The 13,699-nt window shown below is 50.1% G+C and overlaps 1 protein-coding gene across 1 annotated transcript in view; it reads left to right on the top strand.

Moving 5' to 3' along the window:
• LOC126536368 (cytochrome P450 3A9-like) overlaps positions 1 to 13,699 on the top strand; it is a 357,446-nt gene that overhangs the window by 13,851 nt on the left and 329,896 nt on the right. Inside the window, exon 2 of the mRNA XM_050183303.3 lies at positions 10,743 to 10,839. Within this exon, the coding sequence (XP_050039260.2) occupies positions 10,743 to 10,839 (97 nt within the window). The remainder of the gene's footprint in view (positions 1 to 10,742; positions 10,840 to 13,699) is intronic.

Below are 13,699 nucleotides of genomic sequence, written 5' to 3'. Positions count from 1 at the left end.
TATACGCAAACATGACTCTGTGTAGTAAAATCAATCGTTGGATAAAACCAAATTAGCACATAGATTGACGAAATTAGAAAATTGAAGCACCTAGAATTCAGAATACATCAAGGTACTCAAAAGATAATAATTGGAAATTATAACGGATGGAGTGCGAGTGTACCAGAGGAATAAAAAGAAAAGTTCACATTGCACAGAGACTTCACGTTCTAGTATACATAAGCAGCGCTTGTTGAAATTTATCGGGCTGAGCTTCAGTAGCAATGTCTGACGGTACGTTATTCTAGTAAGGTATTTTTCCGGCTGTAAATGATTGCGCGTAAAGAGCTCAGTGACCCACCATGCGTTTGTCTTTAAAAGTGAGATCTCGACGACGGAAAATGACAGAGTATGACTATTGTCACGTGGTCGTGACGTCAAAGAACACAGTAGCAATACTGTGGAACACAAAACTAACTTTTATTGGGCGAACCTGTGCCCACAAAAGAGGCTACACTTATAGCACAACGATAGCGGCGAACACGGTCGGCGATCGTCGAAATCTGATCAGCGGGTCAAGAGCGTCGGCTTTTATAGAGCAGTCATCGAATGTTCCAGATTAATCGTTCGTACCCGCGTGCCTTCCACAAAGTTCTACACCATTCGCGTCAGGCGATGAAATCAGATAACATAAAGTTCGGCGACAACAGAGAGCGGATAGAAGCATCGATAACTTTCCAGGAACTTCGGATACATGCAGGCGCGTCCCGCGCTGTGCGATAACATTTGTTAGGCGGCGAAACATGGTCGCCCGATAAATGTAAGTACACGTGTCACTATTATCTACAAAGCTTTTGTAGACGACTTGTACCACTGAAGCAAAATCGTCCTCAGTCGCCTCAATAAAGAGGAGGTAGTTCTCGAGGTACCTGAACACCTTCTTGGCGTGAACCGTTGGCAGGTCCTTTTCAATGTATAATTTGAATGGTCGCACGCTCACAAAGGAACTACCGGAGAACAAGACCTTGCGTTTTGTGTACTTTCTCCCATTGTTCAAGAAAGAACATGTATTTTGGAGGTATGCACCCCGCTCAACCAAAAAGTCTCTAGCCTTGTTTGTCGGCTCACGCAATGCCAATCAATCAATCAATCAATCAATCAATCAATCAATCAATCAATCAATCAATCAATCAATCAATCAATCAATCAATCAATCAATCAATCAATCAATCAATCAAGTTTATTTTTATTCTGTCAAATATACAGAAAGACTGTGACAAAGAGCTGTTTGTCTGAACAAGTTGACTAGGTCACAGCCCCATAAAAAAATTTCGGAGCGGTAACAGCATTACTGTAAAATACATCAAAAATTGAAACTTCACAGACAACGTAGTATTATAGGGCACCGACTAAGGTATATAAATGTAACGTTAATACAAAAAAGTTAACGCAGCTTTTACAATCGTCATATAAATAAATACAAACAGTTTCTTCGAAAAAATGAATATCTGAAATGCTGTCACTCGCCCGTATACCAACTCGCCCAAACTGCCACGCTTTTGTCAAAAAACAAATATCTAGAATAATTACACTGAAAATACAAGAAGAAAAAGCGTAGAGATCAACTTGTTACAAACAGTTACCTACAAGCAGATGAAACAATTGGATACGATTATGGACTTGATAAATGAGACAAGCTTTGTAACAAGTGTAAAGTAGTAGACATCTCAGAGCTATACATCACTGTATATAACTTGGGGATATCCTGATGTGAACAATAAAACAAGTCAAAATTGTTTAGGTCATAGTGATTCAGAAGGGAGGCAAGAGTCTAAAAGAAGTCAAGAGGGAAATCGCAAAAGCCGCCTTCCATAATGCACTGCAAAGATCATGCAAGAACGAGATTGAAATAGCCTTTGAAAGCCATGTACAGCGGCTTTTGCAGACTGCTTTTCAGAGCGTTCTCCTGGTACAGCTAGCGGAAGACATGTTAGCGGAAATGCACCAAAGAAGGAAGATACGGAAAACCAAGATCAATAATTCGAAGACGGCTGTCATTCCCTGTGGGCACGGGGCGTCTCACAGACTGAAAAAGGCTGCCGGAAGGGCAGGCGTTTCGGTTGTTTTTTTTTTTTTACCCACAGCCAAGCTGAACACCTTATGCAGAAGGGTCCGCCAAGACAACCCCCACAGAAAAGGTTGCGACACGAAGTATCAGGAGCCCCTCACCAGCTGCATCACAGGAGTCGTTTACGAAATACCCGTGAAGTGCAGGCGCTTTTATGTAGAACAAGTGGGAACAAGCTTCAATGATCGCCTCCAGGGGTTCGTCAACAACATAAAATTACAGCAGCAATGTTGCTCTGCACTGCAGGTCGTGTAAATGCATCCCCTAATATAGAAAAGTCACTGTCATCTAAAAGCACGCTTACCAGCGCATCCATGAGAGTATCGAAGCATTTGCCATCACCCCACGTGGTCCTTCATGCATCAGTTAACCATCCATCCAGTTATTAGACAAGGAAATTGCGTATCTGCAAATGTAACCGATATCCGCCCACATGCATTCTCAATTCATTATTTTGGTGTTTTCGTGTCAGTTATCTTTTTACTATTACTTCTCTGCCTATGTATTCTGCGTTCGCGCAGTAAACATACTTGTTGAAGTCAGCGCCAGTGTCATGTGCCTCTTTTCTGTGTCCCGTTATTCGAGCTGCTTGATAAAGAATTGTTCGTACCAACAAACGCGGCTAGCCACTATTCGGAGGAGAATAGGCCCGGCATTCAATGCTATTCATTTGTTAATGTACCAACTACGCCTCATTGGTCATATATACTCTTGAGCGGCTCGCTAAAGATCTTTCCAGCGTCGTCGTTCAGCCCATGGACGTCTACTATAGTGACGAGAAAGGGATGATCACGTAGTAAAATAAAAGACCGTAGAATCACGAAGCCACGTGTATCTGTCTGTATTCAAGCAATATAGTGATTACCATATATTGACTCAAAATATTCATCACTATACACATCTTCGCTGATCATCCATCTTCACATAGTAAAATTGCACAAATGTTTTTAACTAAACGCCGTTTTATGCATTCAAGCACGAAAGTAACTGGACCGCCAATGTATTTCTTCGCAAAGTTCTGGAATTCCGGCGTGAAATGAAGTATCCACGTTTCATTGGTCCCGGAATCTTTCACCCTCCTCAGCATACCGTAGCAGATCACCCGCCGTGGTTGCTTAGTGGCTATGGTGTTGGGTTGCTAAGCACGGGGTCGCGGGATCGAATACCGGCCACAAAGGCCGCATTTCGATGTGGCAAAATGCGAAAACATCCGTGTACTTAGATTTAGGTGTACATAAAAAAACCCAGATGGCCCGAATTTGCCAAGTCCACCACTACGGCGTGCCTAATAATCAAATGGTGGTTTTGCCTCGTAAAACCCCTAATTTAAAACATTTCAAATGATTCAGTGCAGTAACCATTCTCTTGCCTTTCATCATGTCATCTTGCTGCTTACGCCCCCACCGACATGAAGCCCTCCAGTACCCTAAGGAGCCGTGAACGATGGCGTAAGCACTATCATACAAAATGCCAAGCCTCGGGAAATGTCGTTGAGGTGCACGCGCCGATCCGCTTTCACCATTGTATCCACGCGGGAAATGTCATTCAGTGACGCAAGCCGCTGCCCGAGTGGTCATTTGCGAATGCGACTTTTGCGAACTCGCAACACCACCACCTCACATTTCCCAAAGCAAGACAGCTTTTCCCATACGTCAGCTGCAAATCTATGGCCGTTCGTCCATTGCTCCATAGAAAACGACTCCCACTTCGCCGCTCGTACGCCGTGGAGGCGTGAAAAACACACCCGCCGTCTTCAACAACTCACAGCAGCGCCGTGCCGCGGAGCTACCGGCAGATAAGGTCAGGCCGGTCGGGCTGGTCCGTCCTTATAAGGTCGGGCTGGTGCAAGAAACGTCGATAGCTTGGAATTAATTTGTTAACTTCGCATTTACAGCCGTAATTTGCCAAAAAAAGATAGGGAGAAAGGCTTTGTATTTGGCCTAGCATATAGACCAAAGCAGGAGGTGTGCAAATGATCGCGTCCAGTAACACCGTAGAAGTGTGAGGGACAAGGCGTAGGGTGCCTTGATGTGCTCTGTAGGAAGTGCAAGTCTAGGGATTATCGTAGTGCTGTTCCCAGTTCCGGCCAAACTGCAGACCCGTGTGTGAAATCGAGCTGCGTGCCAATGCATCAAAAATGCACCATTTCCACGAGAAGCAGGTGCCCACTGACACGTGAAATCATCGAGCCAGATATGATTGACGGTTAAGGGGAAAACTGTGTGTCCAAGCCGTCGATCGCTATATTGACACGTGTACTTATCTTTATCGGGCAACCACGTTTCGCCGCCTAACAAATGTAATCGCACAGCGTTGGACGCGCCTGCATGTACCCGAAGTTTCCGGAAAGTTATCGATGCTTCTATCCGCTGTCTGTTGTCGCCGAACCTTATGTTATCTGATTTCATCACCTGACGCGAATGGTGTAGAACTTTGTGGAAGGCACGCGGGTCCGAACGATTAGTCTGGAACATTCGACGACTGCTCTATAAAAGCCGACGCGCTTGACCCGCTGATCAGATTTACGATGATCGCCGACTGTGTTCGCCGCTTTCGTTGTGCTATAAGTGTAGCCTGTTTCGTGGGCACAGGTTCGCCCAATAAAAGCAAGTTTTTGCCTTTCACAGTATTGCTACTGTGATCTTTGACGTCACGACCACGTGACATCTGGTGGAGGTGCTTTGCGTTCATGTACCGGACGCCCCCACAAAGCCGTGACCCAAGCCCTCACTCGGAAGACACCAACGTCGCCAAGAACCAGAGAGGTAGCCGCAGGCTGCAAGGACTGCCCCCGGAGCACGGACTTTTGCCTGAGACGACTAGGAAGATGGCCACCAAGTCCACCCCAATGGCAGCCCCAGCGTCACCCGTCGTGCTGCAGCAGCCCAGGGACCCTCCGACGTTCCGCGGTTCAACTTTCGAGGACCCCGAAAGCTGGCTTGAGACGTACGAGAGAGTCGCTACGTTTAACAACTGGAACAGCGACGACAAACTGCGATATGTCTTCTTCGCATTGGAAGACGTGGCCAGGACGTGGTTCGAGAACCGAGAAGCCACCTTAACGACCTGGGAACTTTTCCGAAGCGGCTTCCTGCAGACATTGACAAGCGTCGTACGCCGAGAACAAGCCCAAGCACTACTGGAAACCCGAGTGCAGCTGCCTAATGCGACAACCGCGCTTTTTACAGAAGAAATGAGCCGCCTATTCCGCCACGCTGACCCTGAAATGCCCGAGGAGAAGAAAGTCCGCCTACTCATGCGTGGTGTGAAGGAGGAACTTTTTGCCGGAATGGTACGAAGCCCACCGAAGACCGTCGACGAGTTTCTTCGCGAGGCCACCAGCACCGAGAAGACACTCGAGATGCGAAACCGGCAATTCGACCGCCGCACGAACTCGACAAACTACGCCGGAGTTCAATCACTGGCCACCGACGACCTGCGCGAGACTATCCGAACGGTCGTGCGGGAGGAGCTACAAAAGCTGTTCCCATCATCAAAGCCTCAAGTGGCTTCGATTGCCGACGCCGTGCGTGAGGAGCTCCAACAACAACTTGGAGTAGCCCCTGAATCGCTCCAGCATGAGCTGCAAGTGATGACCTACGCCGCCGTCGCACGCCGTCAAGGTCCCCCTCCGCGACCGCGCCAGGGCCCTGTCACGTCGCAGTTCCGTCGTCCGCCGCCGCCACCGCCAGCACGACCACCCGTCGCCCAGCGCACCTACGCGAGAAAGACGGACATTTGGCGCGCTCCTGACCACCGCCCGCTCTGCTACCACTGCGGAGAAGCGGGTCACGTCTACCGATGATGTCCATACCAGGAGATGGGACTGCGAGGTTCGCCGTGAACGCTCCGCGCCCGCCGCAAGGTGAACGCCCCCGCGATATCGCCGACTACCTCGCCGCTACTCAGTGGAGCTCTCGACAGCCGTCGCGTTCGCCATCACCAGGCCGCTACCTGTCGCCGCAGCACCGACCATACACTGGCCCAGCCCGGGGCCGGTCAGCGAGCCCACATCCGGAAAACTAAAAGCAGCAACCGATGGAGGTGCGGTTGCTGTTCGTCGAACTGACGAAGATCCTCCGCCGCCGACGAAGACACCGAAGAAACTACCTCGACGACGTAACGACACGCCGCCGTCCCGACGAAATCAGGAAGCCAAGACTACACCGATGAAAGACGACTTGACGACGCGACGTTCCAACTTCAGTTGAACACGACGCAGCCGTGATCCGACGCCAAGACCTAACTGTAACGCAAGACAAAGAACCACCGACCTCGACGTGCTTCTCGACGGCCACGCAGTCACCGCCTTAGTAGACACAGGAGCCGATTACTCCGTCATGAGTGGACCCATCGCCGCCCAGTTGAGGAAAGTTAAGACTGCATGGGAAGGCCCTCAAATTCGGACCGCTGGCGGACACCTGATTACGCCGACTGGGATCTGCACGGCAAAGAATTACCGTTCATAACCGGACTTACCCTGCCACCTTCGTTGTCCTCCAACAGTGTTCACGAGACGTTATTCTCGGCATGGACTTCCTGAATCAACATGACGCAGTCATCGACCTGAAGTCGAAAACGATAACGCTGTCACAAGATCAAGCGATACCGCCGGAGAGCTGTCGTAGTCACCACGCCTTGAGTGTGCTCGAAGATCAAGGGAGCATCCCGCCGCGCGCCAGCATTATTATTTCCGTCGGCACTGAAACACCCGCTGACGTAGAAGGCGTCATCGAGGGCGACCAACATCTACTGCTCGACCGTGAAATTTGCGTCGCAAGAGGGATCGCTCGACTCCACGTAGGGCAAGTAGAAGTTATGCTAACCAACTTCAGCCAAGAGTTCAAGCACATCAACAAGGGCACGACAATCGCATACATCGAGGAAATTGTGGAAACCAGCAATGCCTTTGTCCTCTCGGATTCAACCGCATCTACCCCGATGAGCATTGTCCCCGAACCAGACTTCGACGTGAATCCAAGTCTTCCTATGAGTAAGCAGCAACAGATCAGAAGTCTTCTCCGACGATACAAAGACTGCTTTTCGACGTCATCGAGGATTCGACAAACACCAGTTGCAAAGCATCGCATAATTACCGAAGAGAGCGCTCGACCACTCCGCCAGAGCCCTTACCGAGTTGCGACGCGAGAACGTGAGGCTATTAGGCAACAAATCGACGAAATGCTGCGCGATGACATCATCCAGCCGTCGAAAAGGCCGTGGGCCTCTCCTGTAGTCCTGGTAAAAAAAAGGACGGAACCCTACGCTTCTGCGTCGATTATCGTCGACTGAACAAGATCACGAAGAAGGATGTGTACCCCCTTCCACGGATAGACGACACATTGGATCGGCTCTGCAACGCTAAATACTTCTCGTCGATGGACCTCAACTCTGGCTACTGGCAAATAGAAGTCGACGAGAGAGATCGCGAAAAGACTGCCTTCATCACGCCAGACGGCCTCTACGAGTTCAAGGTCCTGCCATTCAGACTGTGCTCGGCGCCTGCAATGTTTCAGCGCGTCATGGACACGGTGTTAGCCAGACTGAAGTGGCAGACGTACCTTGTTTACCTGGATGACGTCGTTGTCATCGCCGGAAATTTCGACGATCACCTTAGGTGGCTTGCGACAGTGTTAGAAGCCATCAAGTCATCAGAGCTCACTCTAAAGCCGGAAAAGTGCCGCTTCGCTTACGATGAGCTTTTGTTCCTAGGCCACGTGATCAGCAAATCAGGAGTACGCCCCGACCCACAGAAGACAGCTGCCATCGCAAAGTTCCCGCAGCCAACCGACAAGAAGGCAGTGCGCAGATTCCTTGGCATGTGTGCCTACTATAGGCGCTTTGTCAAGGACTTCTCACGCATCGCGGAGCCGTTAACACATCTAACCAAATGTGATGTCGCGTTCAAGTAGGACACGCCACAGGCCAAGGCATTTCAAGAACTCAAACAACGCATGCAGTCGCCGCCGGTTCTTGCACACTTCGACGAGCACGCCGATACCGAAATCCACACTGACGCCAGTAGCCTAGGCCTCGGTGCCGTCCTAGTCCAGAGGAAAGAAGGACTTGAAAGGGTGATATCGTATGCTAGCCTGTCGCTGTCAAAAGCGGAAAGCAACTATTCTACGACTGAAAAGGAATGCCTCGCCATCATTTGGGCTATAGCTAAATTCCGCCCTTACCTCTATGGCAGGCCATTCAAAGTCGTCAGTGACCATCACGCATTGTGTTGGCTAGCTAACTTAAAGGACCCTTCAGGACGGCTGGCGCGGTGGAGCCTCAGACTACAAGAATATGACGTCACGGTAATATACAAGTCCGGAAGAAAACACTCGGACGCCGACTGCTTATCGCGCGCCCCCATCGATCCCCCGCCGCAAGACGAGGAGGACGACGACGCTTTCCTTGGGATAATAAGCGCGGAAGACTTCACCAAACAGCAACGAGCACACCCGGAGCTAAAAGGCCTCGTCCAGTATTTGGAAGGGAACACCGACGTTGTCACTAGGGCATTTAAGCGCGGGTTGTCTTCGTTCACGCTACAAAACAACCTGCTCGTGAGGAAGAGCTTCTCACCAGTCCGCGCCAGCTACCTTCTTGTTGTACCGTCAGCGCTGCGTCCAGAAATACTGCACGCCCTACACGACGATCCAACCGCTGGGCACCTCGGATTCTCCCGGACGCTGTCGGGAATACAGGAAAGGTATTTCTGGCCGCGTCTGACCGCCGACGTCGCCCGTTACGTCAAGACATGCCGAGACTGTCAACGACGCAAGACACCACCGACAAGGCCAGCAGGATTACTACAGCCGATCGAACCTCTTCGCCGACCATTCCAGCAGATTGGGATGGATTTGTTGGTGCCGTTTCCGATATCAACATCCGGGAATAAGTGGATCGTCGTGGCGACGGACTATCTCACCCGCTTTGCTGAAACTAAAGCTCCACCAAAAGGCACCGCAGCCGAAGTGGCGAAATTTTTCGTCGAGAACATCCTGCTGCAACATGGTGCCCCAGAAGTCCTCATCACCGACAGAGGAACGGCTTTTACAGCAGAGCTCACCCAAGCCATTCTGCAGTACAACCAGACAAGCCACAGGAGGACAACTGCCTATCACCCGCAGACGAATGGTCCCACGGAGCGCCTGAACAAGACCCTCGCCGACATGCTAGCAATGTACGTCGACGTCGAACACAAGACGTGGGACGCGGTCCTGCCGTACGTAACCTTTGCGTACAACACGGCGGTGCAAGAAACAACACAGATCACGCCGTTTAAGCTGGTTTATGGCAGGAACCCGACGACGACTCTTGACGCCATGCTGCCGCACGTAACTGACGAAGAGAATGTTGACGTCGCTAGCTACCTCCAGCGCGCCGAAGAAGCCCGACAGCTCGCCTGCCTGCGAATCAAGAGCCAGCAGAGGACCGACAGCCGACACTACAACCTCCGACGACGCTTCGTCGAGTACCAGCCCGGGGACCGTGCTTGGCTTTGGACCCCTATACGCCGACGAGGAGTGAGCGAGAAGCTTTTGCGTCGCTATTTCGGACCGTACAAGATCATCCGACGTATTGGCGCACCGGACTATGAGGTCTTGCCAGACAGCATTTCGCTATCACAGCGGCGCCGCTCACGACCTGAAATAGTCGACGTTGTGCGACTCAAGCCGTACTACCAGCGTTAATGAACTTTGGGGCTTCGCCTAACTGACCTTTGGACTTTGTTTCTTTTCGTTGTTTTGTTACTCATGTTTAATAGGTGTCCTTTTGTGTTTCGCTCTCTTATATTTCTATCATCGGGAAGATGCTTCTTAAGAGGGGGGTATTGACACGTGTACTTATCTTTATCGGGCAACCAGGTTTCGCCGCCTAACAACTGTAATCGCACAGCGTTGGACGCGCCTGCATGTACCCGAAGTTTCTGGAAAGTTATCGATGCTTCTATCCGCTGTCTGTTGTCGCCGAGCCTTATGTTATCTGATTTCATCACCTGACGCGAATGGTGTAGAACTTTGTGGAAGGCACGCGGGTCCGTACGATTAGTCTGGAACATTCGACGACTGCTCTATAAAAGCCGACCCGCTTGACCCGCTGGTCAGATTTACGACGATCGCCGACTGTGTTCGCCGCTCTCGTTGCGCTTTAAGTGTAGCCTGTTTTGTGGACACAGGTTCGCCCAATAAAAGCAAGTTTTCGCCTTTCACAGTATTGCTATTGTGTTCTTTGACGTCACGACCACGTGACAATATGTTTGGGGGAATCGATTACCTATGTCGTCACTGAATCTTTTGCTGGGTGCGTTTGCGTGACGTGCTGCCACGCCTTCCCTTTATATTCCGCTTTTCTGTTTTCAATAAATTGCTTCAAGTTAGCGCTCGCGTGTCTCCCGTCTTCTTTCACTGTCTTCGTGCTGTCGTTCGCCTTAGGTTCTTGGTCCTGCTGTTGTCAGCGGTGTTTTCTCCGCTACAATATCTCGCCAATGACGTAAAACGTATTGTTGTCAGTACAGCGCCCGTCATATTCACTTCCGCCTTCCTTTGTTGCCTTCGTACTATTGATTGAACATGGCGTTCACAATTTCTGACATGGAATAAAGACTAGCTTGAGACACATTTTTCTTCGCCACTTCCAGGTTGGCCAATGGCCAAGCACGCTATTGGGCCTCGCGTGGTGTGGAGCACGTGACCTGCCTGCAATTTATCCGCGACACCGTCCGGATGTACTACACGGTGAGTGGGGAATTTCAAGACCGGACAGTGTGCAAGCAAACCTAATTTTTTCTTTGCGCTTAAGAAGATAATTTGTTCAACTAGTCACAGTGATGGAGGCATCGTGTGCCCCAAAATGAAATCGGCAACCAGAACTAATTTGGACCAAGTGAATACAGAGACTGAAAGAGCGGCGCCATGTATTTAAGGTGCCTGGTCATACCTTCATTCGACATGTGCACGCGCGTCTGAACGGCCCCCTCAGCTCGTCCACGGTGCGTTCGGCGTCGTGGTTGCTTTCCAGCAGGTAGTGGCGGAATTCACGTCTGGAAGAGGAGCACTCGTCATTGTTCTGGTACCACAAACGAGTGCCACCCTCCAGATTTGGTCACGTCGTTGCACTTGTAGAGAGTGGCGACACGTTTGTAACTAACCCAGTGAGTTCTACATGTCCGCGAAGGTGTCACTGTCGAACAGCTTCCTGGAACATGCAATCAGACAACTTTTTGCCTTCATAGCGTTTCCTAAAGCCGTAAACGTAGCCTCCAGAAACCCACACTCATCCGCTTATTCTTCGGCTGACCCGGTCAACTAGGCCTTCTGCTTGAGGGGTTTGGGCCGAGGATACCCAGCACATCCAACAGCTTATCGCGCACTACAAAAAATTTGCATAGGCTGAATAGCCAGCACTATTCCAAGATGTCCAATATCTACGAGCAGGAGCACGCGCTGTCGCTCGTTTCTCTCAGAATTTTGTTAGCCACACCCGGTGGCAATATTATGCGATTCTTGTAGTGTATGCTTGAGTTTCATCACCACCAGTTCCTGCTAATCAAGCTCATCAGGCCAAGGAAAATACCTGCAGCCTCTCCTTTTCTCCGCATACAAGTTGCGCATTTTTTGGTGTCACTTGATGCAAGGCCTTCTAAAAAAGTGGTTTTACATGTCCATGATTCAAGGCTTTTTCTGTGCTGCAATACTTTCCTGTTTCATAATGTCAGTTTAATAGTGTACAACCGGCAGTGATATTACGGCAGCCAGAGGACAGCTTGTCCAACGCATCCGGTACTTGTCTTCATTCGCGTCGACAAGCGTTAGGAGCCCAGCCTTCACTATGTCGGGATTGCAGCGGACACGCGTCCGGACTCTGTCTTTCCGAGGAAGATATTTCCAAGTTTCTATTAGTGTACCGCGTCCACCACGACAACAATCTTCCCCCCCCCCCCCCGCCCCCCAAAAGCAGGCAGACGTCTTAGTGCGAAGCATTCATTTGCGACTCAACACCGTCATCTACATTTGTCTGGTCGTTTTCAGGAGCTCATCCGGAGATAGTACTGCCTTAAATAAAAGGGGCCAGTGGAAAGAAAAGAAACAGCAGTTGGCTATGTAGTTTAGAAGAACTTCTTGTTGGGCGAGTTGGTGCATATTAGCGAACAGTTTTATAACTGCGCAAACAAACGACCACAAAGAGAGAACACAGAAGGACTGCGCCTATCCTTGTGTCCTCTCTCTCTGTGTGGTAGTTTGTTTGCGCAGTTATAAAACTGTTAGCAGTTGGATAGCCATCGTGTATGATGCCTTCCCTAAATATATTAAAAGCTTTGGGCCACGAAAGCAAGTGCACGGGATGAATATTTGCCCATGACGTCATTGCGCGTCGTGAGAAGCTGTTTCGCACGAACGGACGGACAACCTTTTTCTAGATCTGAGCTGCTTGGCCGCGCGCGCGCGCGCACACGCACACGCACACACGCACGCGCACACACGCACACACGCGCACACGCGCACACACGCGCACGCACACGCACGCACGCACGCACACGCACACGCACACACACGCACACACGCACACGCACACGCACACGCACACACACACACACACACACACACACACACACGTATGTGCGTGGGGGGCATATGTAAAGGGCAGCGGGATGTCGTAAATAGCAACGGCACAGTTGATGAACTGCTGTACGTGCCTCTCGCTATACTACGCGTAAAAGCCTGGTCCAATTCACCTTTTCAGACGCAAATTGCTTGGCGTAATAAATAAAAGTTCTAGCTCTTCCAACAGACCTTTTGACGCTATGGCTTACTTGTCAATGTTACAACCGTGGTCGCCCCGCTGTAGGCAAATGTTGGACCTGGATCTAGAAATTCTCTTGCACTTGGTGATGCCTCTACGCGTTGAGGACGCTGTTTGGTGCTCCTGTGACAACGAGCTCCACAGTCAAAGAATGCACAGATGCGGACGGCGGGCTACCCTCTATAGAATATGGGGCATAGATCCAGCACACACCATACTCATCAAAGAAAACGTTGAGGTCCACAAATGGAAGATCACTGTCTAGCGGTAGTTTTGTGCTATGCATGAAGTCACGAAAAACTGTAGAGAAGACCGAAAACAAATAACTCTACTCATTTAATAGCATTATTTCAGGTCATATACGGTAGAAAGTTTCCAATGAAGCAGCATGCCTTTACTGCGCTGGTTTGCGCAGTAAACTGCGCTGTAACTTTACTGCGCTGCCCTAGTGGTGTAACACTAGAGCAGCTAGTGTTTCACGATTAGTTGACAGTGTTCTGGGCTTTGAGAAGTCACCGAGTAAGGCTACCAAAGGGGCATCACTTTTTAATATCTCTTCCGTAGGTCCAGGCATGCTGAAGTCAGCAAAACTACTATTGAAAGACAGGCTGGGCTATCTGGGCCTGAAGATTTTCAATGGTGAGCATCGTGCGGGAGCTATGCCCCGAGCTCAAAAGTGTTTTGCCTTTTTCATTATCGCATTTGAACACTAAAGCGCGTAGTTGCTACGGGAGCACTCTTAATACTTGGTACCACCGCGAAGTGGAGGGTAGCTTAGGTACTTAGATAACCAAG

This window comes from Dermacentor andersoni, chromosome 3, assembly GCF_023375885.2.
Source record: "Dermacentor andersoni chromosome 3, qqDerAnde1_hic_scaffold, whole genome shotgun sequence".
Classification (NCBI taxonomy): domain Eukaryota; kingdom Metazoa; phylum Arthropoda; class Arachnida; order Ixodida; family Ixodidae; genus Dermacentor; species Dermacentor andersoni.
The sequence above is the reverse complement of the archived record's forward strand: the minus strand, read 5'-3'. Positions and strand labels throughout refer to the sequence as shown.